At 40.5% G+C, this 25,792-nt stretch overlaps 1 protein-coding gene across 2 annotated transcripts in view; it reads left to right on the forward strand.

Moving 5' to 3' along the window:
- Positions 1–25,792, forward strand: part of KCNIP4 (potassium voltage-gated channel interacting protein 4) — a 542,247-nt gene that overhangs the window by 281,692 nt on the left and 234,763 nt on the right. Inside the window, exon 1 of one of the 2 annotated variants that reach the window (XM_059923269.1) lies at positions 17,460–17,571. The exons of the other annotated variant lie outside the window; for it this stretch is intronic. Within the exon in view, the coding sequence (XP_059779252.1) occupies positions 17,460–17,571 (112 nt within the window). Of the gene's footprint in view, positions 1–17,459; positions 17,572–25,792 lie in introns of those variants that run through there. 2 annotated transcript variants of the gene reach the window in all.

The following is a 25,792-nucleotide window of genomic DNA, read 5'->3' on the forward strand; positions in this document are numbered from 1 at the left end:
TTTTTCAGGTAGACTACCTATTTCCTCTTCATTTGTTAAGTCTGGTGTGTTTTGACCCTGCTCCTTCATCTGCTGTGTGTCTTTCTGTCATCTCATTTTGCTTATCTTACTGTGTTTGGGGTCTCCTTTTCACAGGCTGCAGGTTCATAGTTCCCGTTGTTTTTGGTATCTGTCCCCAGTGGCTAAGGTTGGTTCAGTGGGTTGTGTAGGCTTCCTGGTGGAGGGAACTAGTGCCTGAGTTCTGGTGGATGAGGCTGGATCTTGTCTTTCTGGTGGGCGCGTCCACGTCTGGTGGTGTATTTTGGGGTGTCTGTGGCCTTATTATGATTTTAGGCAGCCTCTCTGCTAATGGATGGGGCTGTGTTCCTGTCTTGCTAGTTGTTTGGCATAGGGTGTTCAGCACTGTAGCTTGCTGGTCATTGAGTGATGCTGGGTCTTGATGTTGAGATGGAGATCTCTGAGAGATTTTTGCCATTTGGTATTACGTGGAGCTGGGAGGTCTCTTGTGGACCAGTGTCCTGAAGTTGGCTCTCCCACCTCAGAGGTACAGCCCTGATGCCTGGCTGGAGCACCAAGAGCCTTTCGTCCACACGGCTCAGAGTAAAAGGGAGAAAAAATAGAAAGAAAGAAAGAAAGAGGCTATAATATAGTGAAGTAAAATAAAGCTATTATAAAGCAAAGCTATACAGACAAAATCTCACCCAGAAGCATATACATATACACTCACAAAAAAAGGAAAAGGGGAAAAATTAATATATCCTGCTCCGAAAGTCCACCTCCTGAATTTGGGATGATTCGTTGTCTATTCAGGTATTCAACAGATGCATCACATCAAGTTGTTTGTGGAGTTTTAATCCGCTGCTTCTGAGGCTGCTGGGAGAGATTTCCCCTTCTCTTCTCTGTTCGCACAGCTCCCGGGGTTCAGCTTTGGATTTGGACCCGCCTCTGCGTGTAGGTCGCCTGAGGGCGTCTGTTCCCCACCCAGACAGGACAGGGTTAAAGGAGCAGCTGCTTCGGGGACTCTGGCTCACCCAGGCCGGGGGGAGGGAGGGGTATGGAGGAGGCGGGGCGAGCCTGCGGCGTCAGAGGCCGGCGTGACGTTGCACCAGCCTGAGGCGCGCAGTGCGTTCTCCCGGGGGATGTTGTCCCTGGATCACGGGACTCTGGCAGTGGCGGGCTGCACCGGCTCCCGGGAGGGGCGGTGTGGAGAGTGAGCTGTGCTCGCACACAGGATTTTTGGCGGCGGCAGCAGCAGCCCCAGCGTCTCACGCCCGTCTCTGGGGTCCGTGCTGATAGCCGTGGCTCGCGCCAGTCTCTGGAATTCGTTTAGGCGGCGCTCTGAATCCCCTCTCCTTGCGCGCCGCGAAACAAAGAGGCAAGAAAAAGTCTCTTGCCTCTTCGGCAGCTGCAGACTTTTTCCCGGTCTCCCTCCCAGCCAGCTGTGCTGCGCTAACCCCTTCAGGCTGTGTTCACTCCGCCAACCCCAGTCCTCTCCCTGCGATCCGACCGAAGCCCGAGCCTCCGCTCCCAGCCCCGCCCGCCCCGGCGGGGGAGCAGACAGGCCTCTCGGGCTGGTGAGCGCTGCTCGGCGCCGAGCCTCTGTGCGGGAATCTCTCCGTTTTTCCCTCTGCGCCCCTGTTGCTATGGGATCCGCGCTGTTAGCTGCGGCTCGCGCCCGTCTCTGGAGTTCGTTTAGGCGGCGCTCTGAATCCCCTCTCCTCGCGCACCAGGAAACAGGGAAGAAAAAGTCTCTTGCCTCTTCGGCAGCTGCAGACTTTTTCCCGGACTCCCTCCCGGCTAGCTGTCGTTCGCTAACCCCTTCAGGCTGTGTTCACTCCGCCAACCCCAGTCCTCTCCCTGCGATCCGAGGGAAGCCGGAGCCTCAGCTCCCAGCCCCGCCCGCCCCGGCGGCTGAGCAGACAAGCCTCTCGGGCTGGTGAGTGCTGGTCAGCGCCGAGCCTCTGTGCGGGAATCTCTCCGCTTTGCCCTCCACACCCCTGTGGCTGCGCTCTCCTCCGTGGCTCCGAAGCTTCCCCCCTCTGCCACCCGCAGTCTCTGCCCGCGAAGGGGCTCCTAGTGCGTGGAAATCTTTCCTCCTTCACAGCTCCCTCGCACTGGTGCAGGTGCCGTCCCTATTCTTTTGTCTCTGTTATTTCTTTTTTCTTTTGCCCTACCCAAGTACGGGGGGAGTTTCTTGCGTTTTGGGAGGTCTGACGTTTTCTGCCAGCGTTCAGTGGGTGTTCTGTAGGAGCAGTTCCACGTGTAGATGTATTTCTACTGTATCTGTGGGAAGGAAGGTGATCTCCGCGTCTTACTCTTCCGCCATCTTCTCTCCTCCCCCCTCTTTTTTTATTTTTAATAAGGCTTAGTCCTATTTGCTAAAGAGATTTACTCAGACTCTGCCCCCAGGTTCACTGGCTGCTAACTTGAAGCAGATCTTGGCAGCTAGTCATCAGTTTGTCTGATTTGGGGTACTAGCAACAGCTGGCACTCATGAGCAATATCTGTACATAGGTAATATTAGGCCTAGCCTTCAAGGCCAATTCACATGGCTTCTCTTTATTGTGGATTTTTCTGATCTTCTCACTAGGAGGAATGTCTCTATTCAATAGAGCATTGTCCCTTCTTGCTTGTATCTTAGTAATTGTGTAGACATCTTAAATTCCCTGTTACAGTAAAAAGAGCACTAGATTGAGGGTCCAAAGACCCGGCTATGAATCCTGGCTGTCAGGCCCTGGCCAATCGCTTCAGAGAACTTGCAATTAGAGCATAAATGCCTACCATGGCCAACACCCTGCATCTTAAACATTTTCTTTGTAGACATTCACTAAGCCTTGTTTCTCACCCAGTAGGAAGGCATTAAGCTCAGTGCAGAGGGGACTTCTCTATTCATGGGGACTTGTTATAACCTGGCAAAGGAGGGAAATGATCCCAGTGATAATTGTGTGTGTGTGTGTGTGTGTGTGCGCATGTACTTGCCTGCATGCGCACATTAGAAAGAGAGACAGAAAAGAAAGAAGGAAGGAAGGGAGAGTGGGAGGGAGAGAGGGAGAGAGAAAGAGAGAAAGAGAAAGAAAGAAAGAAAGGAAGAAAGAAAGAAAGAAAGAAAGAAAGAAAGAAAGAAAGAAAAGAAAAGAAAGAGAATAAACGAACAAGAGGGGGTTGAAAGTGTTCTCAAAGAAGGATCTTGAGGACTCTGCAAATATTCTTTCCATGTAGTCCCCTACAACCCTATACAACAAAACCTGACCAAGGTAATCATTCAGTGTCTCTTGAGATTCAGAATGCATTAAAGTCTAAACCAGTTGGGCTCTCTTTCCCAAAGTGCTTCTGTGGGACAGGAAATGAGCCAATGCAGCTGAGAACACTGGAGTCAAACTATGGTAATCTTGTGCCTAAAAACTGAGAGAATCAAGCTGATGAAGGGTCCTTTCCCAAGTGAAGGGAAAGGCATCAAGGGACCAAGAAACAGACACTGAATGCAGTGCCCAAGGCCCAGCTACGGCTAGTGCAATATCCATGGAGATGTCATTCATCTCACTTTTAAAACCACCTGCTCTATTTCCAAGGTCATTTGAAGCTGTGGCTGAGAAAGTGGAGCTGAATGGATGTTCTGCATGTCTAGTTACAGAGGCCCCAGAGACTGATGGACGAGGGAGGTAGGAGTAATTCAGGTAGAAATAACCCCTTACCCATTCCTTTCCTTTAGCCTTATTGACTACTATTTTAGACCCCATCTCCCTGGAAGTCTCTGAGAATCTAGCAAACAGAAAATAGGCCACATCCAGCTTTGTATTCTGAATCTCCCACGGTGGCTAGCATAGAGGATTGCTTGTCTTTTCTTGCTCTCATTTCTAGCCCCCCCCCCCTTTCCTTCTTCTCTTCTCTTCCCCCTTCAACTTTTCTCCTTCCTCCTCCTTCCCTCCTGAGCCCTTTCCCTTATCTCATTTCTCTTTTCTTGCTCTCTTTACCTTGCTTCCAGGAAAGAACTTGATGCCAAGCATTATACTTCAGTATGAAGTTAAGGCCACACCACATCTTTCTGGATACTATTTGCATTTTAAATCTTGCTTCTCTCTGTTTAATTGGGGCCACAATAACAACAAAACAAAACAAAACAAAAATAGTGGTCTTTACATATACCTCCCCAAAGATGTAAAAACACTGGTTTTGGAGTGAGAATTCCTGAGGTTAAATCCCATCTCATTGACTTCTAGCATGTAATTATTAGGAAGGGAAAACTTTTTCTCTATCCTCTTATGTTAAGTAATTAGGGGCCTTCAAACTAGACTAACAAAGGAGAAACTAACAGAAGAAAAGGTATTCAATTTTTATTAATATTTATGGACATGGAAGTTCACAGAAAATATGTGAAACTCAAAGAAGCAGTTAGGGACTTCCCTGGTGGCACAGAGGTTAAGAATCCGCCTGCCAGTGCAGGCGACACAGGTTCGATCCCTGGTCCGGGAAGATCCCACATGCCGCGGAGCAACTAAGCCCGTGTGCCACAACTACTAAGCCTGCGCTGTAGAGCCCGTGAGCCACAACTACTGAAGCCCATGAACCACAGCGAGAAGCCACCGCAATAAGAAGTCCACACACTGCAACGAAGAGTAGCCCCCACTTGCCACAACTAGAGAAAGCCTGCATGCAGCAATGAAGACCCAACACGGCCAAAAATAAATAAATAAAATATATAAAAAAAAAAAAGAAGCAGTTAGATTCTGGAGCTTATGTACCATTTTAACAAAAGAAAAGGAGTTTGGGTTTCAAGGGATGATAAACTGTGGGGAAGTATATAGGGGAAACTAATAAAAGATAAGGCTTCTATGCAGTTAGTTTTGTTTATGCAGACTCATCGTGGTGATGACTTTTTGTCTACAGTGATAAGATTTGCTCTCTGACTCCTGGAAAAGGAGGGATGGGGGCAGCTTCACAAAGTGAAATGTATGCCTTGCTTTTAGGTAGACAAGAGGAGGGCAGAGAACTCTTCTTGCACCTGCTGATTCTCAATTACTTTCAGCATAATCCTTATGCCAAGTGGCATATTTTGAAGTGGCCTATTCTGATCCCCTTCATAATCTTGGGCAAGTTACTACTGTTGATGAAAAATCAATAACCAGTCTATAGCAAAGAACAAGAAAGAGTTTTATTCAAGCTAAGCTGAAGACTATAGCCTAGGAGAAAGCCTCTCAGATAGCTCTGAAAAACTGTTGCACTGAAGCATGACTTTCAGCATAGTGTTATACCTTGTGAGAACAAAGAACATACATCAAGTACAGCAGGGGGTACATTATTTCAAAAGTTCAACAGAGAAGTATAGTTACAGATTAGCACGTACACAGAAGGTCAGCATGACCCTGGCATCTGGGAAGGGGACAAGATTAACAGTATTAACATTAGCATCACAAGAAGAGAGGCAATGATCTATATCTTCAATGTAAGCATTCTTTACCCCAGGATAATGCATTCTTTCTTTTAATGAGTAAAGTGGGTGTACAATGTATGTTTGTTAGGCCATAAATCAGGCCCTCTAAACTCACATAGTTCACATAAACTTCAAGCTGCATCATGTAAAACCAAAATGGCTTTCCTATATCTCAATATGTGAAAATTTGAAATTTTTCTCTATCATTTCCCCCTTTTGATAGCAAATCTTTAGATAGAAAGCCTTAATTATCAAATTTTGTCCTTTGATGCCAGAGTGGGTGCTGTCTGCTATGGGTCCATCATGTCCCTTGGTGCTAAGCATCTTTTTTTTTTTTTTTTTTTTTTTAATTCTTTGGGGTTTTTTTAGGCCTCTTTTATCTCTGGATTTGCATAGTCATCTATGTTGGGGAGTTATTTATATATAGTGAACAGACACAAAGCTATATGCTGGAAGGAAAACGTCTCATAGATTCTACCTTTTATCAACTACATCAAATTGTCTCACAGGCATGGTACATGTGCTTTTTTTTTTTTTTTTTAATTTACTTATTTTTGGCTGCGTTGGGTCTTCGTTGCTGCACGTGGGCTTTCTTTTTTTTAGTTGCAGTGAACGGGGGCTACTCTTCATTGCGGTGCGTGGGCTTCTCATTGCAGTGGCTTCTCTTGTCGCGGAGCACCGGCTCTAGGAGCGCGGGCTCTAGGCACATGGGCTCTAGAGCGCAGGCTCGGTAGTTGTGGCGCACGGGCCCAGCTGCTCTGCAGCATGTGGGATCTTCCTGAACCAGGGCTCGAACCCGTATCCCCTGCATTGGCAGGTGGATTCTTAACCACTGCGCCACCAGGGAAGCCCCTGTACATGTGCTTTTAATAATAATTTTTAAAGAAATATTAATACATGTTACATTAATGATAATTGCTTATATAGAGTTATATATGTGATCAAGTTATGTGGTCATCATTAATTTTGTCTGAGGCTTGGTTACACATTGGGTAATGCAAGAAACAACAATCCTATAAAACAGACAGTATGTAAGTAATATAGTTAATAACATTAATAAGCTCATAAGTAGAAATTTAAGCCATGAGCTTCCAGAGCCAAACCAGTTTTTTAAATGTCACCAAGACTGGGAAGTGGTTCACCTAAAGCAGAAATTTTATTTTTCATGTGGGTCATTAAATGTGTTATATTAGTGGATTCATCTGGTATAAAACAGTATAAAATACAGCATTCAGTTTGAATTATGGGGCAGGTGACTTCTTGGGGCACTGTAGAAATGTCAAGGGCCAGGTGGTTTCATAATACTGCTTTTCTCATAATGGAGCTCTCAGAATTCAGTAGGACTATAGCCTGATTCCTATCATTCAAGGCCTGTTGGGTGAATTTTGTGAGGGCCTTGATATGGGTGATTATGTCTTCCAATCCTATTGAAGGCACAAAAATAGCTGCCAAATGGTCATACCAATGGAATATCTATTTTTTGGTCCATTGGGCTTACATTAAGGGTAAATGTTGCTGGATCTAGCTAAATGTTGCTACATCTAAATTGGTATGCATATTATCTTAAGACCAAGGGAATCCTAGAACGCATCTTCCTATCAATCCTGGCAGAAGCCAGGGCCATAGGTTGGTACCACAGACCCATTGAGTTCCATTAGGTAAAACCCAGTGTATTCCTAGTTGTATAACCCAATCTGCCTCATACCAATTACTAACTTTAAGGGAAATGATATGTTGATATTTTTTATAAGGCACCCAGCTTAATTTTCTAGTATTACTAGGCTGATTGCCCTTAGTATGATTTAATTGTTCCCAACATAGGGGAGCTCTTAAAATTATACAACCATAGCCTGGTGTTAGCCATATAAATCCATCCCATAACTGAGGGAGGGTCCTATATAATTGGGAAGTTAAATTCTTTGGCTGGATTTTAGCTCATTGTTTAGACTGAGCTTGGGTACCATTAAGAGAGAATTCATATTTATGGCCAGAGTCAGAGCAAGTATCATTGATTGACCAGGTGAGAGGATCCCATCTAGTAATATCAATAGTGGCCTAAACAGAACTATAACTTCTTTCTTCTAAAATAAATTTTCTAAGGGACATCCACTCAGAGTTGGAGAGGAGAAATCCACCAAGGTGAGCCAGAAATGCTGAACATAAGTAATTGACCACAAACTCAACAATTGGGTTGATTCTTAAAATCTGCATAAGATTGTGCCCACAATAGGAAAAACACTTAAATCATATGCAAAAGTACAAAAAATCAAGAAAGTATTATAAATAATCATATGGGTCAGGTCTGGCATCTTGGCTTAGTGGTCTGCCTCTGCTGTTGTCTTCTCATTCTGGTTTGTTGATATCTGTCTTGATCAGTTGAATCCAGGTATCAAAAACAAGGGTCAATGTCCCATCATGTGGAGGAGCCTTTTTTAAATGAAAGATGTGAATCCATGAATTTATGTCTTTCATTTAGGCTCAGAATGGATTAGTTAATTATACCTGATAAGATCCTTTCCATTGTGGCTGCAAATAATCTTTTATTAATCCATGATCCTTAAGGTAGCTGCCTCTGGAGAACTTGCTGAAAAAGGAGTTAGCTACCAATTTTTTAATATCTTTTAAGTGCCTTAATAAGACCCTGAAAATAATGTAATATATCTCCCTTGAACCACTAATGGGTGAAAGTTTCCAAAAACATTGTTTTCCCACAAAACCGTTTTTCCAGGTGCCAAATGAGTTAAAGAATGGCAATTGTTCTCCAACAGACACTATAGGTTTTTTTTAATCAGGTCCAAACTATATTTGTGTGATGGGGTCAAAAATTTCCCCTTTTTGTTGCCACATCTGTTTCTCTTCTTCAGTGGTGATCTCTTCTCTTCTTCTTGAGGCTGTAGAAGGAAATCTTTTACTGACCTAGCAGGGTTAACAGAGAACAGTGGACATTCTCGAGGCTGGACAGGTTGAGTATTTAAAGCTGCCTGTTTGGCTGCAGCATTAGCAGGCTTATTTTCATTGGCTTCCATAGTGTCAGAATGCTGGTGTTTTAATAATTGCTAACTGTTTTGTCAGGTGTATAGCAATTAATAACTCTGAAACCTGTTTTCCATTTTTTTGTAGGTTGTCTTGAAGAGGTTAAAAACCTCATTGTTTCCATAGCATTCCAAAATCGTGTGCCACTCCAAAGGGATAGGGACTGCCAGTATAAATGTTTGCTATCTGGTCTTTAGCTAGGTGACAAGCTTGGGTTAAGATAATTAATTCAGCTTGTTGTGCTGACTTTGTTTTTAGTAAATAAGAGCTTTCAATTATGTCCACATATTCAGCTCAGTAATGTCCCTGCTCATCCTTTAAGGAGGACCCATCTGTAAATCAAATTAGATCCCCATTATCAATAGGAATTTCTTGTAAGTCATTCCTAGGAGCAAGAAGATAATCTGTTAATAAAATGCAGTCCTGGTTGTTTTCTTACTGTGGTGCTGGAAGCAAACTGAGTAGAGGACATAAACAGTTAAAGGAGACCCCACTACTATCTCTTCAGTAGCCTTGCATAAGAGAGCAATTGCTGAAATAGCCCTCATACATGGTGGAAGTCCTTTTGCTACCTAGTCTAATTTAGTTTTGGAGCATAAAAGCAAGTCATCTATAAGCAGTTTTGTAAAAGCATCAGAGTAAGACAATGACTACCTATAAATTGCAAAAGACTTAAAAAGCATGGTTAAAGACCTGATTACATTGCAATTGTTGAGGAAATTCAGCTATTTCTGTGACATACATTTTAAGATAATAGCTAGAATTATGACTGACAACATACCAGGACATTTCAAATTTTAGAAACTTCATATAATTTCTAGAACATATATATTAATAACATTCACCCATACAATAAAACCTAAGAAGGTTTATCACTACTCATTTGACAATGTTTCCCATGTAATTTAACCTACCAAATAAGCCTAATTAGTTTAATATCTCCCTTTGAGCTGTTTTAGGGCTCTCTGAAGCATCCAAAAGTTAGCTAGAGGTCAAAAGAACTTCATTTAGAATTTGACTTGAGGAAGTTTGTCAAAGATATCAAAAGGTTTTAAACACTTGGTGAAGTAGGATCATAAGTCACTGTGAAACACTACTTATTCACTTAATCAAGATGACAATAAAATATTCTAAGACAAATACAGAAAGTTACAAGAGACTACTTAAGAGGTAAGGAAGCTTTACAGTCAGTTGTCAAAAACAACAGATCAATATTTCAAGAAAACTTTGTCCTCTTAGCAGAGAAAAACACAAATTCTAGTTTTCCAGCATTTTACCTATAATATTAAAATTCATTCACTCAAATTCAATTTAATTACACACAAATTCTTTTCTCAGGGTTCTTTTTCCACAAACCTTCCACAAATTTTTATATTCATATTAGTTTGTCCCTTCTTTCATTTTCCATTTAGAAATAACCAGCTTCTGGACAAAATCACTTTCTTTTTCCTTAACAAGAAATCTCAATTTTTTATACTTTCTCTTACCAACAACATATATCCTACTTTACATATACAGTCCTTTTTAAAAATTAATTTCTAGGAACATATGACACTTTATTGTATAACATTGCAATAAAGCACAAAATATATTTACTAATAGTCTCAAATATATTTAGTATCATTGTAATAAGAGGTCAAAAATAGGTAAACATAGACTTCTTTAGCAACTAATGTTTCAGTATTTTATCTTATTTTAAAATGATCTAGAATTCAATGAATTTCCATCATTTAACTTAATTCAGTGAAACTTTAAAGTTTCAAGTTACCAAAAATTGGGAGAAGCTTAGGTAGGCATATCATAACGTAAGTGTTCTTAAAGAGTTCACCCAAAAAACTTTTTTTCCATTTATCTCTATTTCATTACTTATGAAAATATCATCATACCAAGTTAATTTTCTTGTTGACAAATTTTGTAACAGAGATAACATGAGCTTATTGACTTTCAGTAAACCTAGGTACAATAAAAGTATTATACTTAATATTGATGACTCTAAAGACATATCTGTATTAATTAAACTAGCAACTTAAACTTGTTTTTATTCATTAAAGATTAATCCTAGATCATGTGGTCCTTTAAATTTTGGGACTAGCTTATGTTACATTTAGAAATATTTGATTTGTAAGTGCTTACTTTCAAATCTATTAAATAGAGCTCTTTTACAAATTTATTTTGATAATACCATTCAGAGATAGAGATATCATATTTATAATGTACACGCAGGCATATATACATCCAGATAGACACAGACAGAGATCTCATAGTTTTCCTGCTTGAATTTTTAAAAGTCTCTTTTCCTTTTTTTTTTTTTTTCTTAGTTTTGGGTTCTACTAACTGAGCCAAGGCCTTAGTCTCAAGTGATGTGGGCTATGTTTACATTTCAAGGACATGATAAGAGTTATAACTTCAAGCTTTCTCCTAGGAATACTTTTATTCTCTTAGGGTCAGAATTTTGAAAAGATGTTTTATGAAGTTAGTTTCTCTAACTGAGTATATAAAAAAAAACAGTTTTGGAACGTCAAACGCACCCCATCCTAGTGATTTGTGGGCAAGATGAGTATTGACTTTGTACCCATTGTATGTGAAGCCAGCTGGAGTTCCAGTCTGTGGCTGTGCATTCAGGAGCTGGCAGGCTTTAGAAGCACAATCCCCAACCCCCTTTTTTTGTTTCATTTTACTATAAAGTACAAATCTTTCCAATTTTTAAGCCACATGTTTTAAAAAGTTGAGCCAACACAGTTGACTCGAATGGTCCTTCTGCTTTCTCTGCCTAAGGACTTTCCTATAGTACCCTTCCACTTAGGAAATGTACTGGTACCTCCATAAGATTCCAAGTCTTAACATTTTAACAGCTTGGGCAAAACTCAGGACTGTCACTTTTTAAAATCTATGAGGTCTGGATATCAGGAGAACTCACCAAAGCACTAAGAATGCTGGGAAGCCAGAGGGGCTCAAGGGGCCTGTGCTGATACTGAGTGCCTGTCCAAAGGAGAACACAGGGGAGGGACCTCGGGTGAGTTTCTCTGATACCCTGTTGACTATGCCATGCAATGCAGATGGAAAGTCAATAACCGGTCTGTGACTAAGATTAAGAAAGAGTTATATTCCAGCTAAGCTGAAGGCTATAGCCCAGGAGACAGTCTCTCAGCTCTGAGAAATGCTACATTGAAGCATGGTTTTTAGCATAGTCTTATACCTTGCTAGAAAAAAGAACATCAAGCCTGGCAGGGGGTTATTCTTTCAAAAGTTCATCAGAGAAGTATAGTTGAAGATTAGCACGTACATAGTGGGGCAGCATGACCCTGGTGTCTGGGAAGGGGGCAATGAGTATTAATATCAGTGTCACAGGAAGAAAGGCAATGATCTATATCTTCGAAGTGAGCAGCAATCTTTACCTCAGGAAAATGAAATCTTTAATGAGTAAAGCAGAAGCAGATGTACAATGTATGTTTGATAGGTCATCAGTCAGGCCCTCTGCACTCGCATAGTTCACATAAATTTCAAGTTGGACCACACAAAGCCAAAATCGCTTCCCCTATGTTGCAGTATAAGAACATTTAAGTGTTTCCATTTCAGTGTCCTCATCTATCAAATGGAGTTAATAATATTACTTATCTTACCTGGATGTTGTAAGGATTCAATGAGATAGGTTATGTAATGCACACTGTATACTGTTTGTCACATAGCAGGGGCTCAAAATTATTTGGATCCTAATTTTAAGATAATAAAGAAAGGATAATCATATTATTATCCTTGATCATCATTGCCCTAAAGCCAGCCCATGGTAGTGGTAAGTGGCCGACACCTTTTATAGAGAGAGCACATGAAAAGGGTTTTGACATGAGTGACAAAGTTGTATGTCTTACTTATTTTAAAGAAATGCATGCCAGGCGCATTTACTAACCTTTCAGAATGAGCCCTGTGACTAAGTAAAATAGCTTGAGTCCTGTCATGTTTGAGTGAAAGTTTGTCTGGAGAACATTTAGGGATCTGTGCAAGTAATTGAGAAACCCCAAGATAGAGATATGTGATATACTAAGGGTAGAAGTAAGGGTTTGGGATAGAATAGACGGCATCAGAAAGTGAATAGCTTTTGTCATTTTGGTGAGAAAATCTTAAAATTAGAAGAGACACTAAGGGTCATACAACAACTTTGTCCTCATTACTTGCCCTATAAGGTCCCAACATTAAGAGGCCTCTTCCAACAACTTTCCAGGACCATTTTTCTCTCCTGCCTAGGAGGCCTCAATCCAGCCATGCCACCATCGTGAATGCTGCCCTAGCATGTGTGCATTTCTACTTCTGGGAAAGTCATTCCTCCTCTCCTCACTTATTTTTAAAGACCCAGATTAGTTTTTCTCTTCAATGGAAACTTCTCAATGATGCCAACCACATTGACGTCTTGCTTCTCTTAACTCCTATTGACTGAGAGTAGAAGAGTTTTCCTTTAGAACTTAATTTCTTTTTAACTTCTCAGTGTATCACCCTGGTTTCTCCTGTCATTAATAGCTCAGGAATCATGACATTCAAGCCAATTTTGTCCATTTACCAAGTCCTTTGACCTTGAATAAGTCATTTTCTGCTCTCTGCACCTCACTTTTAAACCCCTGTAAGATAAAAAGATTGGATGATTTGATCTCTAAATGATCTCTAAAAGTTGACACAAGTATAAATTAATAATATTAAATTTAAATTTGACTTCACTAGTTCCTGTACATATTGTCATTCTACCTATATTTTGGAGAGGAAATAGGTAGGTAGGTAAATCTATCCAACTTTAATATTTTTTCTCAACTTGGTGAAATTTCAAACTGAAGCTACAAAAAGAAAAGGAAATGATCAATTTCAAGTTTCAGACAAATTAGCTCACTTGAGATTACTTAAAGGATCACAATGGATTGCTGCAAGAAAATTGAAAGTCTACTCACTGATCCTCTCTTCCTCAGACCAGTTAATTGGCTTGGCCATGCCTCCTTGAGTACATTTTAAAATTCATTTTCCCAAGAGTTCCTGGCGATTCTTCAGGGTCCCTTAGCAGAGCCTCAGTTAAAGAACCCTTCAACATGGTGTGGAGAGGCACCATGGTGCATAGAATCTGGCACCCAGGATGCCTAAATTCAAATCTCAACTCTGCCAAGTACTCTTGGCAAGACCTCAGGCAAATCACTTCACCTTTTAAAGCCTGAACTTTCTCCTTGAAACCCAAGTAATAATATAAATCTCAGGGAATTATGAAAGAATTAAATTAGTTAATATGCATAAAGATTTTAGAATAGTGCCTAACATTTATAAGTTCTCCATAAATGCTAGTGGCTATTAGTTTTAGAGTTAATCAGACATAAATTCTGAGTGCGCCCTTTATTGAATGTGACTTTGTGGAAATAATGTAATCTCAATAACCTTGGTTTTTATTTTTCTTTGAAATAGGGATAATAATACCTAACTCTGGTCTGTGGTAAGATTAAATTAATTTATACATGTAAAGTATATGGTGCCTGGCTTAGAGTAAGTGACCATGAAATGTTAGTTTATTCCTTTGGTATTCCTTTCCTACGGTGGGTATTCCTTACAATGTAAAGAAAGCAGTGAGCCTGGGAATGGGGAGAGAAAGCCAGAGCATATTTTAATATAATAACCTGACTTGGGGCTAACAAATTATTGCAACAAAATGATAGAGCCTAAGCTGGAGTTGTTGCTTCTTTAAAATAATATGCAGCCAACTATTCTTTCCCAAAATGCCCCTAGAGAAACACTCCTCTCCAGGTGTTTCCCATTTCCCTAGATTTCCAGATGAAGAATGAAACTCTTCAATGGTGTTATTACCTTACAAAATCCTAGGGGGCTGCATGTGAAAGAGCCCATTGTATTCTTTGAGAGCTAGAAGATCCTATAGCTGGAGCCAACAGAAAGTGTTCTGAAAACCCAGCACAAATGTAGCTAATGTAGATAGGAAAGGGATGGACCTCCAAGACTCTCAGCTGGTGGATCCTACACTAGGAATGCCATTATCCTGAAGGGAAATACTGCCTGGAATTAACAAAATCGTACCCCTGGGGCTTTATGTGAATTTCAAGCAGGGCTGGGATTTCTTTCCTGGAAAATGGGATGTGGCAACTTTAAAATACTTTGCCTAACTCTATAATTCAAAAGATCAATTGACAAATATTTGCTGAAATCTGCTGAAATGCATAAAGGGAGAATAATAAGTTTGGGTGTCAAAGGGATATTTTAATTCTGGCTCTATTACTTTCTAGCTGTGTGACATTGACTAAGTCACTTAACCTCTCTGTACCTTAGCTTTTTTAACTATAATATGGTATTGGGAAGGATTAAAAAATACAGTTATAGTTTAACTGACCTAATTAATTTCTGTAACTTCTTTTAACTTTTGACTTCCTATAGTTATATGTTGGCAGGAATTTCAGAGAATTGTTACTTAAAACATTTATTTTCCCATCAACTGCTGAGAACTGCTTCCCCTTCACTGGCTTGATGATGCAACTGAAAACATGTTTAGATGGATAGGTGGTTAGGCCGATTGATAGAAAGATATCTCCCATAAGCATATTATCCAAAATGAAAAGAGCCAACTTGATGACCTAAAGTTGTATGTACCTGTTATTTTCCTGGTACCCAGAGGAGAAAAATAGCTCTGTGGGCTGGGGTGTTCAAAAAGTCTTTATGGAGAAAAGACTGCAACTAGACTTAGAGGCAGGGAGGAGTAGCAGGACCAGAGAAGAGCAAAGTCATGTCATCCATCTAGACCCAGCAGAGCCTCTAAAGAGTTGGCACTTCTATCATAATCCCACAACTACCCTGTGCTGAGCAAGGGAATACCAGGGGCTGGGCTCAGCTCTCCACGGTCCGTTAACTCTCACGTCAACCATGACAAGGAGGCAGCTGCATTTAGAAAACTGAGACTCAGAGATGGAGCAGTTTCCCCCAATTCACACAGCAAACAAGTGACAGAATCAGGATTTAACCCAAGCCTGCCTACCCTGAAGCTTGTGTATGATACAATATTTCCAATAACGATGAAAGCTACCATCATTGATGGTTACTTCCTCCATGAAGTCTCCTTCCTGTTACCACCACCCACCTTTCCCCAGGTGGAGCTGACGTTCCCTTCTTGTGCTCCCACTGTACCGTCAAAGATATCTACTCAAGTGCTAGAACATTTATGGGTCACATTCAATTTCATGCCTGCCTCCGCTATTAGCCTGTAAGTCCCCAAAGGATAGGTTTGGACATTGTTTCCCATTTTATCATTCATGTGTCATCTATAGCTCATAGTAGCAGCTTAATAAATGTTAAAGAATAACTGAATGAAAGAATGAATGCTCCTCGCCTACCAAGCGCTGTGCCCACAGCTTTGGCAAGTTAACCTCATTATGTTTCTGTTTCCTCGCCTATAAAATGAAGATGACCATAATCCCTGTCACATAGAGCTATGGGGATGAGTTAATGAGTTCATATTGATGAGCACATAGTAAATGCTCAGTAAATGTTAACTATTATTATGACCACTCTAAGTTGCCAGAGTTCCCTTTAAATGGAGAACTTTAAATAAAGCATTGAAGGATCATAATCACAACTTCACAGAATAAGAACTGTTTTCAGAGTGGTTAAGTGTCTTGCAAAATATCACAAAGCAAGAAAGTAGCAGAACCAGGAGATATCCCCTGGGGTCTGAGACATTACTCATAAGCCTTTATGTTTCATAGTGAGTTCCAGGGGCTAAAAATCCCTTCACGTACAGAATCCCAGTTGATTCTTTTCACCACCACTCTTGGGCTGGGTTTCAGCACAGAGGAGATAACTGGCAGAATGACTAAGCCAGTGTGGTTCTGACATAGCCCAGAATCCAGTGACCATTCCCACAAAGCTGCCTAGGCTGCTTGGTGTGGTTTGGAATAGAATGCCCCTTGGGATCTTTCAGGACAGTAGGACTCATGCTTCCCTGATGGTAAGAATCACCTAGCTTCTAGTTTAAGAACACAAACTCCAGAATCCTCTGAATCAGACTCTCCACAAAAGATTGTTTTTAACAAGCCGAGTAATTTTTATCATTAGGGAAGTTTGTGAAACTTTGCTTTGAGACAGGCTAAAGCAAGAATTTAAGGACGATGGTAGCACTCACCCTCCAGGGGGCAGTTACTAAACAGCAGTGTTCTTGCAAGGCACTGCCCTGCCCACCCCCATCCATGTTTGTAAATATAGTGACTAAATCAATCTCCCTAATAATGCTCTCAATCATGTGTCAACGGGGACCAGAACAGGCCCAGTGTAGTGGCAAGTGGGCGGCGGTTTGGATGCTCCCGCTTGAAAAAAGCCATTGAATCATGGATATTTTGCCCCTGCACTTTTCTCCCGAGAAAAGCTGCCCATGGGCTTCCGCAGGGGCTTTTTTAAGGGGCTGTAGGCACCAGCCACCAAAATTGAATTTTTCCTAGCAGCCTGAGAGCGAGCGGGTTGAGCTGCCTCGAGGAGCTTGCTCCGCGAAGAGAGAGCAGTTGCTATGGCAAAAAGGGGACATTCGCAAGCCTCCCAGGCTGCAAACTAGCGCGCAGACAGCTCTTCTCAGCACGGTGCTGCGTCGTCAGCGCGCGGAGCGCCGCTGTGCTCTCCAGGGCAAGTTTCCTGGGAGTGTCTCTTCTCTGCAGGGACACAGCAAACTCTCCGGTTCTCCAACAGATGTTTCCCTCGCAGCTCTGAAGTCCAAGTACTCGCTGGCTGCAGCTCAGAGTCCCAAGGCCGGCGCGCTGTGATTGAGGGACCCTACCAGGCAAATGCCAGCGTCAGTATGAGAGCCTGGACTTCAGCCCAGGTCGGACCTCACCCCGGGGGGCCGCTGCTTTGCCAGGTGCATCTTTGAGGAGCTGCTCACTTTCCCCCCTCGTGGGTCTTCGTTCCAAGCCAGATATTGCTCGGATTCTCTAATTAACTCCCTCCACTCCGAAGGGGTTCGGAGGCTGGGATGCTCTACCCAGCCTGAAGGATGTTGACTCTCGAGTGGGAGTCGGAAGGACTGCAAACAGTGGGTATTGTTGTGATTATATGTGCATCTCTGAAGCTGCTTCATTTGCTGGGACTGATTGATTTTTCGGAAGGTAAAGTGGTCGCTCCCATCTGTGCTGTTGGTCAGGTCTGGTTCAGAAGTGGATACAGACGCTGCAGAAGTTGAGGAGGCTTAATACGCAAAGTAAAAGTTTTAAAATATGCATGCTTGACATGGAGCGGCCTAGCACTGGGTAGTTCATTGCTGTTTACCCAGATATTTGACATTGGAAAGGAAGGGATATTGTGCCATTATCTTTCTGTTTGAAACCTATTTGAGTTTAGGGTGATATTATGGGTTAAATATAGTTCCAAGGTGGGAAGTTAGGACTCTCTATTATGGGGTGATAATACAGGTTGCTGTTTGGGTTGACAAGTTTCGTGTTGGCTACCACGCCGTAATGTCATTAGTAATTCCATCCTCTGGAGTACCACCCAGATTTGTGAGGGAAATATGTGGCTGCCTCATTAGTTAGGAGGTACGGGGGTGGAGCTGGGTTATTGATTATGATATAAAATGGGTAAGCTTTTGATTTAAAATTGAGTTAATGAATGCTTAGCAAAAATGTGCTGTGAACTCTTAATTTGCAAAAGTGTTCCATTTACATTCCCCAGTGAGCCACTTTGCTCATTTGTCTCTTGAGTGGGAACCCATATAAGCACAGGACAGCATTGGTGCTACCAATAAATATTTTATCCATCTAATATAAATTTTACTACCCAAATCAATTCTACTATACAACGATTGGGGAGTAAAAAAAGTTGATTAACTTCCAGTTAATAGTTATATATATATAGTTATATATATAGTTTTATATATACATATACAATCTTTCTACTGAAATAACATGCTTTGAATTATTTAAACCCTAATTATTTGATGTCAATTCTACATCCAAGCTCTTCTTTCTTCTCAAGTGAAAGAATGGAGTTCCTAAGGATATGATCTTTTACTGCCGAGTTATTTATGAATATTCACTTCTCACGTTGTGTGTAATGGGGGAAGATGAGGAACATATTTAAGCCTGCCCATGCTTCTAATCTTTCTGACCAAGTTAAGGAGCTAAGACCTGATAGCTAAGATGACATCATCCCAAACTATATCCGGTACACAGGTTGTTTCTGTTAATATGTTAATAATGGTCAATGTATGTTATCTTCAGAAAGTCCTTTTCTCTACAAGTGGGTTCATTAGGTTCTACTATTTAGACCTTAAAAGAACAGAAGAAGTTCCATGCAATTTTCGTATCTTCTTTTAAGTATTCTCAATCTGTGACAAGTTCTGCTCAGGCACACATAAGAATAATATTGTAATGGGATTAAATAAAACCTCAGAAAATAGTTTCTGCTTTTTCTCATATTACACAGTAATTTTATTTAACCTTACATTTTTTGCTGGAAGGAAAACAATACAAAAACAAACTTTTCCAAGTGCTACACAACAATCTTGCATTATTTTGAGATTTCTGCCTCAGTGCACTCACTAGTGGTGACTTAACAAAATACAGATAAGATCATTTCAATTTCTATGACTGGAATAATTTGCTTCTGTTTCATTCCTTCTCCATATTAGTTTTTGTTCTCTGGACTCAGTTGAGCCATAGCCCACCATTTTAGTGCACTATACTCAAGATGGCTTGGTTTCAGAGCTAGATGAAGAAGGATCTGAGGAAAACCATCATGGAGGTATTCGAGGAAGTCAACTTTCACAGCCCTATAAGATAGCGCACAGTTCTTTTATTGCCAGTGTTGGTAGTGTAGACATTTAAAGTCAAAAGTCCCAAGTTTGCAAAAGCCCCCTGCAAATAACTCAGCTTTTATTCTTTAAGTGCTGTTTTATGTCACTTAAAGATTTTCTGACAAAACCTTCAAATTTGAGTTCCAACAATACAAAAAGTAGAATTGTAAACCTAACTCCCCCAAATAGAATCACAGAATTTTGAGCTAGTCTGAAACATCTTTCTTGGGATAGGTATCCATATTCATACCCAGATAATAATATCCATGTCCATATATGAATCTTTATTTCTATACACACACATATATAGAGATGATGTGCCTACACATTTAAGATATTGTGTAAAATGTCCAATAAGCTGGGCAAACTTTGGATTCAATATGCAAGGCTTGGTTGTGCTAAAATAACAAAGATGCAGGTTATCACCATACATGAGGTATATTTCCTTGACAAGTAGAAAAAAATTGGGAAAAAAAATCTTTTTTGTTCTGAAGTATACGTTAAAAAATACTGATCTAGTCCAACTGTCTCAGTTGACATAGAAGACCACTGCAACCCAGAGATGTTAACTGATTTATCAGAAGGCAACACTAACTGGGAGCAGAGACAGAACCGAATCCAAGGACTGCTGAATCCTATAGTGCTTTTCCTACGACAACACACTTTTCACTTATTTCTCTTTCCTAATACTGGGAAAGAGAATTAACGAAAACATTGGTGGGAAATTTCCTGAATTCCTGAAACTTGTACTGAACTGTCCACTAACCCCCTATGAGATATCTGAGGGAAATGCATTCATAGGAAATAAGATTACACAATGGCTACACAATTTCCCAACCCAAGTATAGGACCCAAGCATGGCATGTAAGTGAGCTAAACCACACTACTGACTTTAGAGGCAGGATTAGAATAGAAGCAAGCCAAATGGTTTCCTGAGCCCCTTTCCCTCGAAGATCTACACTGAATTTTGACCATCTGTGACATATTCAATGTCCATGAATGGCTAGCCCAAGTAGAATCCAACAGTGAGACCCAATGAAATCATAAGAATTCTAGCCTAGGCCTCCTGTCTCTGTTTTCTCAGATTGGGGCACTCTCCAAGCAGAAACAGAACTTTTGATCACCAGTCAAGTGGAGATATAAGAAAAAAAGCCTTTACAGAGCAAGCCACAAAATATTAGATTATCAAGTCCTTCATCCTTTCTACCTGCAAATGATAAAAAGGCCAAAAAGGGCTTTCCCAATGTAGATTGCCAAACATTTAACTGAGATTGTACCACTTAGAAAATATAGCCCAGAAAAAGGCCAGAGAATTAGCCATTCTTTTTGGTGGAGAAGTAAAGATGAGGCCCAGAGCAGAACTGTGAGCTTCTTTTAGGCAACATCAAACTTTAAACTGTCCTCAGGGGGCAATGATTGTTCACTGGTACCATCGTGGAGTATTTTCTCTAGTGTGACTCTGTGGATTGATTAACTTAGAAAGTAGTTCTGAGCCTATATGAATGTGAGCTTCTGTATTAGTGTCAAGATAAAGCGGTGTTACTTTATTATTGTCTCCAATGGCTAGTGAGAATTAGCCATGAATAGGAAAAGGTAAAGAGAAACATTTCTGCTCCCACCTAAATTAGATTCTGATTTCAATAAAGCCCTACTTTAAAAAAATAATTATCTTTCAGTTAAAAATTCAAGGTTTAGGGAGCAAAAGCAATTTGTAAAGAGGATTAAAATGACTAATGGGATTTTAATATAATGATTTGAGGTTTTACATATATCCACTCATTAATAAAGGGAAGGAGGAAGGACACTCACAGGATTAATCTCATCATTTCACAGTGTTGCATGTAATATATAGCTTATTGGATTCTAAATGTGGGCAGGGGCCTCTCTTAGGCATTGACTGAGTTGGTGGGAAGGGACAAGATGAACACTGAAGGAATGAACTCTCAGTAACCTTACATTCTAGAAAGGGAAACTAATTACCTAACAAGACAGGAGAAATAAGCTCTGGGCACAAACCCAAGAAATGGCCTGTAGAGGCACAAATGGAGTGGAACATTCTGGAAAGGGCTCAAGGGAAGGTTTCATGGAGGAAAAAACCAGTTGTACAGGACTTAGAGTGTGAGAAGGAGTTCCCAGATGGGAGAATGGGGAAATAACTTTCCAGGCTGAGCAAAGAGCTTGAATTGTGACCCTGAGCACTGAGCGAGGGTAGCTTTAATGGAGAAGAGCAGCGCCTTGTAGCACGCGGGCATCAGAATGTTGAAATGAGATGTGTCTGAAGGGGTCCGTTGGGGTGAATGCCGAGAGGACACTTATTCTCTCACTGGTGAAGAGCCATTTGCTCAAAATCTTCAGCTTTGGAGAAATAATGAGCGATATGGCAGACCAGTGTTTCAGGTGCGTCAGCCTGGGAGTAGGTGAAGATGAGTTCAGAGGTAAGAGAGTGGAAGCAGAGGTACCAGTTATGCTTCTGGAACAATTCAGGTGGGAGACAACATGGGCAAAAATCCATAGATTGCCCTCCTCAATAAGATATCTAATGTGAACTGTCAATTTCCAGTTTTTCCAGAAACTCATGTTTAATATAATACTCTTGACCTGCACCTGTTCTGAAATGGCATAATTGTTTTTTATTTCAGGGCAATGTTGTTTGGCCTCAAATGTATTTCCTATGAGAAAAAAAAAGAAATCTGGGGCACACAGAGGTTGTAGTTACCAATATAGTAGCTTCATTTATGGTGGGAATTTAAAATTTTTGCAAGATACATCTAACATCTTGCAAGGTCTTCAATTACTTTGAACATTTATTCTGGAAAATTTTACACACAAAACGTGTAGAGAACAGTATAATGAACTTTGATGTACCCATCATCCAACTTCAATAATTACCAATACTTTGTTATTTGTGTTTCCACAATGGCTTACATTTATTGTTTCTCATCTGTCTACAATATGCCAGGCACTCTGCTAGGCCCAGTATACAAAGATGAATTAAAAGTAGTTGCTACCCTCAAGGAATTCTCAGTTGTATAAGGGTATGTAGTGTATAAACAAAGAAAATGCAATACATTATGGTAGCTAAATCAGTACGAGTCCGAGATTTAAAGAATGGAAAGTAATTAATCCCAAGTGGAAGAGATAGAAGCGATCAGAGATGACTCCCCAGAGGACATGATTTCTAAGCTGGGGTTTTAATGGATAAAGCGAAGTTTATCAAATTTATATGCCAGAAAGTTGCTTGCACAAGTTCTACATGCAGGGTACTGGGTGAGGTAATACCAACATAGGAACATGGTATAAAATGTGGAATTCCTGGAACAAAAACAGAAAAAAATGTAAAGGGAAATAAACATAGTTTTACTCCCTCTCCTTGATTATATAATTAACCTTGCTGTCCAGCACAATGCTTGATATGTAGAACATACTAAAAAAATGATGGCCTGAGTGTAATTTACTCCCATACATTAATAATGCCAGTGCACTTCTACTTGTGCTACATACTTGAGAGCCTCTAGTGCCTCCTTCAAGTTTCCAAAGTAGCTTGGAAACTGTTGATTAGTTGATTATGATCTTTTTACTTTCTTTTTTTCTCTGCTAGAAAGATTTAACATCAATGTTACCCTGCAAAACAGAGATAAACCACACACCAAAAGCATCTGAGGTAACTGTTTATTAGAACCTTATGGCCCTGGGAAATAATTTCAAATCACACATCCAGCAGGGAGCTGAAAAAGCCCAGCTTAGATGGACTTTGATTTGGCTGGGAAAGTAGCCCTTTCAATTCTATAACTGGGAAAAAACAAGAACAACTTGGATTTCTAAGTGAAATTGAACAAATATCTACTAAGCACCTACTATGTGAAGGGGAATAAAGGACATGGGGCATTTTACCGTTCTTAGGAAGTTTTCAAATTAAAGACCAAACAACTCATGAATAACTAATCCAAGATGAAAAAGTGTCTGGTGCGGGGTGGCGGGGGAGGGGAGCAAGGCCTTTAGAAAACACAAAGAGAAGAGCCATCTCATCCAGTTGGAAAATTTCAGGGAAGGCTACACAAAGATGGTGGCATTTGAAATCTGATGAGTTGAGGGATCAAAAGACTTTGATAAGTAAAGACTGGAAGCTAAAAATAGGAATTTAAACTGTAATTTAAAGGGAAAAAAGGCAGCTTCCTAAAGTCATTATTGTAATCAGGTTGATTCTAAAAAGCCCATTAATCCACTTAAGATATAATGAATCCATGTAAATGTCTGCTCTGAACCTGGCAATGTGCTTGGTACTGATTGGTTTGGGGACTATTATTTTTTTAGTTTTGCTTACTTTGGGAACCCATTTCCCACCCCAGCCTGGAGCAGATAGGTGGAATCTCAGTGAGGAGGGATGAGGGTGGAGGGGTTGTACATTTCAATGACTTCCAGCCAAAGAGCACCAGGAACACACCTGTGGTCAAACAATTTGGCTTCGTTACTTTTTGCGGAAAAGGAGGACACACACCATGGAGAACTGTGGGGCATCTCGGTAACAGAGTGTTAGAAAGGACTTCTGGATTTGAGCTTGTATTAGGGGATTATGATTTAGGAAGCAGGGCTTTGTTCGATGAAGTCAATAATCCAGGGTAATTGGCTTAATAAATCTTACGTACAAGTAGCAAAAACTAGACAAAGGCTAAAGCTGTAATTGGCAAAAAGCAAGCTACATTAGCTAAAAGGGTGGATATTTGGTTACTTTTGTGGTTTAAACGAAGTTCATGTTTGTCCTCTTCTCAGCCTTGATTACAGAGTGGTCTTGTTTTTTTCTTGATCAATAGGTACACAGAGTGGTCTTGTCTGATGTTAGTACTCTGTGACATTGTTTATATTCAACAAGAGAATGCCAAAGCCTACCTGATAAACCCGGGCAGCTCCCTCACGGTCTAAGGAGCTGCTTTCTCTCACACATGATAAGGGAGAGGGCAGAGTAAAGTGAGGACAAGTGAAGCTCTGAGTTAAATCCTAATTCAGTAACTCTCAACCAATTACTTAACCTTCCTGAGTTCGAGTTCCTTCTGTAAAATGAGGCTAATAAGCCCAACCTTTCAGGATTGTTGTAGGGCATACAAACATATAAGTGAAATATCTAGCTCAGTGCTTGGGATACAAATAGAAGCCAATAAATGCCTTTCTTGTAATTATGAAAAGATAACACGTTCCTTGAGTTATATCAGCAGTTCTCAAACTTTACGTGTATCAAAATCACCTAGATGATGTGTTAGAAATACAGATTGCTAGTCCTCACCCTAAGAGTTTCAGATTCAGTGTATCTAGGTTAGCGTCTGAGAATTTGCATTTCTAATGATTTCTCGCTTTAGGCTCATGCTGCTCCAGGGCACACTTTGAGAACCACTGAGTTAGGCAATAAATCTGAAAGGCCAAACCCCTGATGTTTGCAATGATTTCTTCACTGAGTTCTTTGGCACCTGCTGAGCTTTACTCTAGAACAGTTGTCAGTCATCTTGTTATATGTTAAGTATTTTAAACTTTGTGGGTCATGAAGTCCGTTATAACTGCTCCACTTTGTTGTTGTAGCACAAAAGGTATAAAACTGAATGTGTGTGCCTGTCTTCCAATAACACTCAAATCTGAATTTCGTACAATTTTCATGTGTCACAGAATATTTTTATTTTTTAACCATTGTAAATGTAAAACAATACAGCTGAAAGATCAAAAACAGGTAGCAGGCTGGACTTGACCTTTCACTGTAATTTGCCAACCCCTACACTAGAGTTGGCAATAAAGGAACCCGTTGAGAAGGGGTCTCAGGTTGGTAAGATGTTGCCTTTTGGAAACTTATCTAGATTTTTTTGAGTCCTTAGTCTCATTGAGTGGATGGGGGTCTAGTCCTTCTTTTGGGGTTGATGGAATTATCTGCTAAATTAACAAGTGATTTGAATTAGGATGTATGTGTTTGTGCAGTGTTTTCCCTTCCCCTAATTTCACAATTTCTAGGCCAATTTAGAGGGTTGTTATGTAAATTAAGCCATCAACATGATTGTGTTACACAATGAGTCAATGCTGGGGCTAGGCAATTAGGGTCCCCCCTTCTTACTGATTTTTGTTTAGGTTTCATTGCCTCTTGGACAAGGAGACATTATGCTTTTTTCATTGAGTTTATAAACCCTTGTCTTGTGGGTTTGTTAAAGACACATTTCAACTCTTCAAAGTAAACTGGTCCTCCGACTATTGTATTACATTAAGTCTTATGGGTCGAGGACAAATACATTGAATCAACAAAGGTTTTAAAAAGTAAAATCACCTTAAGTCTGAATTCTCTTGAAAATGAAAAATCTATAAATAGTGGTTAATTTCATGTTTTTTGAAGTGAGACCGACCTGAAGTCAGTTCACAGCTCTGCTTTTGACTGTCCACATGGTCTTGGACGAAGTTTATAACCACCCTGAACGTCAGTTCTCTCAAAAATGGGGAGAATAATAGCTACCTCATAGGATTATTGTGAGAAGTAAATTAAATGATATTTCTTAAAATTACGTTTAGCACAG

This window comes from Balaenoptera ricei, chromosome 5 (genome assembly GCF_028023285.1).
Source record: "Balaenoptera ricei isolate mBalRic1 chromosome 5, mBalRic1.hap2, whole genome shotgun sequence".
Taxonomy (NCBI): domain Eukaryota; kingdom Metazoa; phylum Chordata; class Mammalia; order Artiodactyla; family Balaenopteridae; genus Balaenoptera; species Balaenoptera ricei.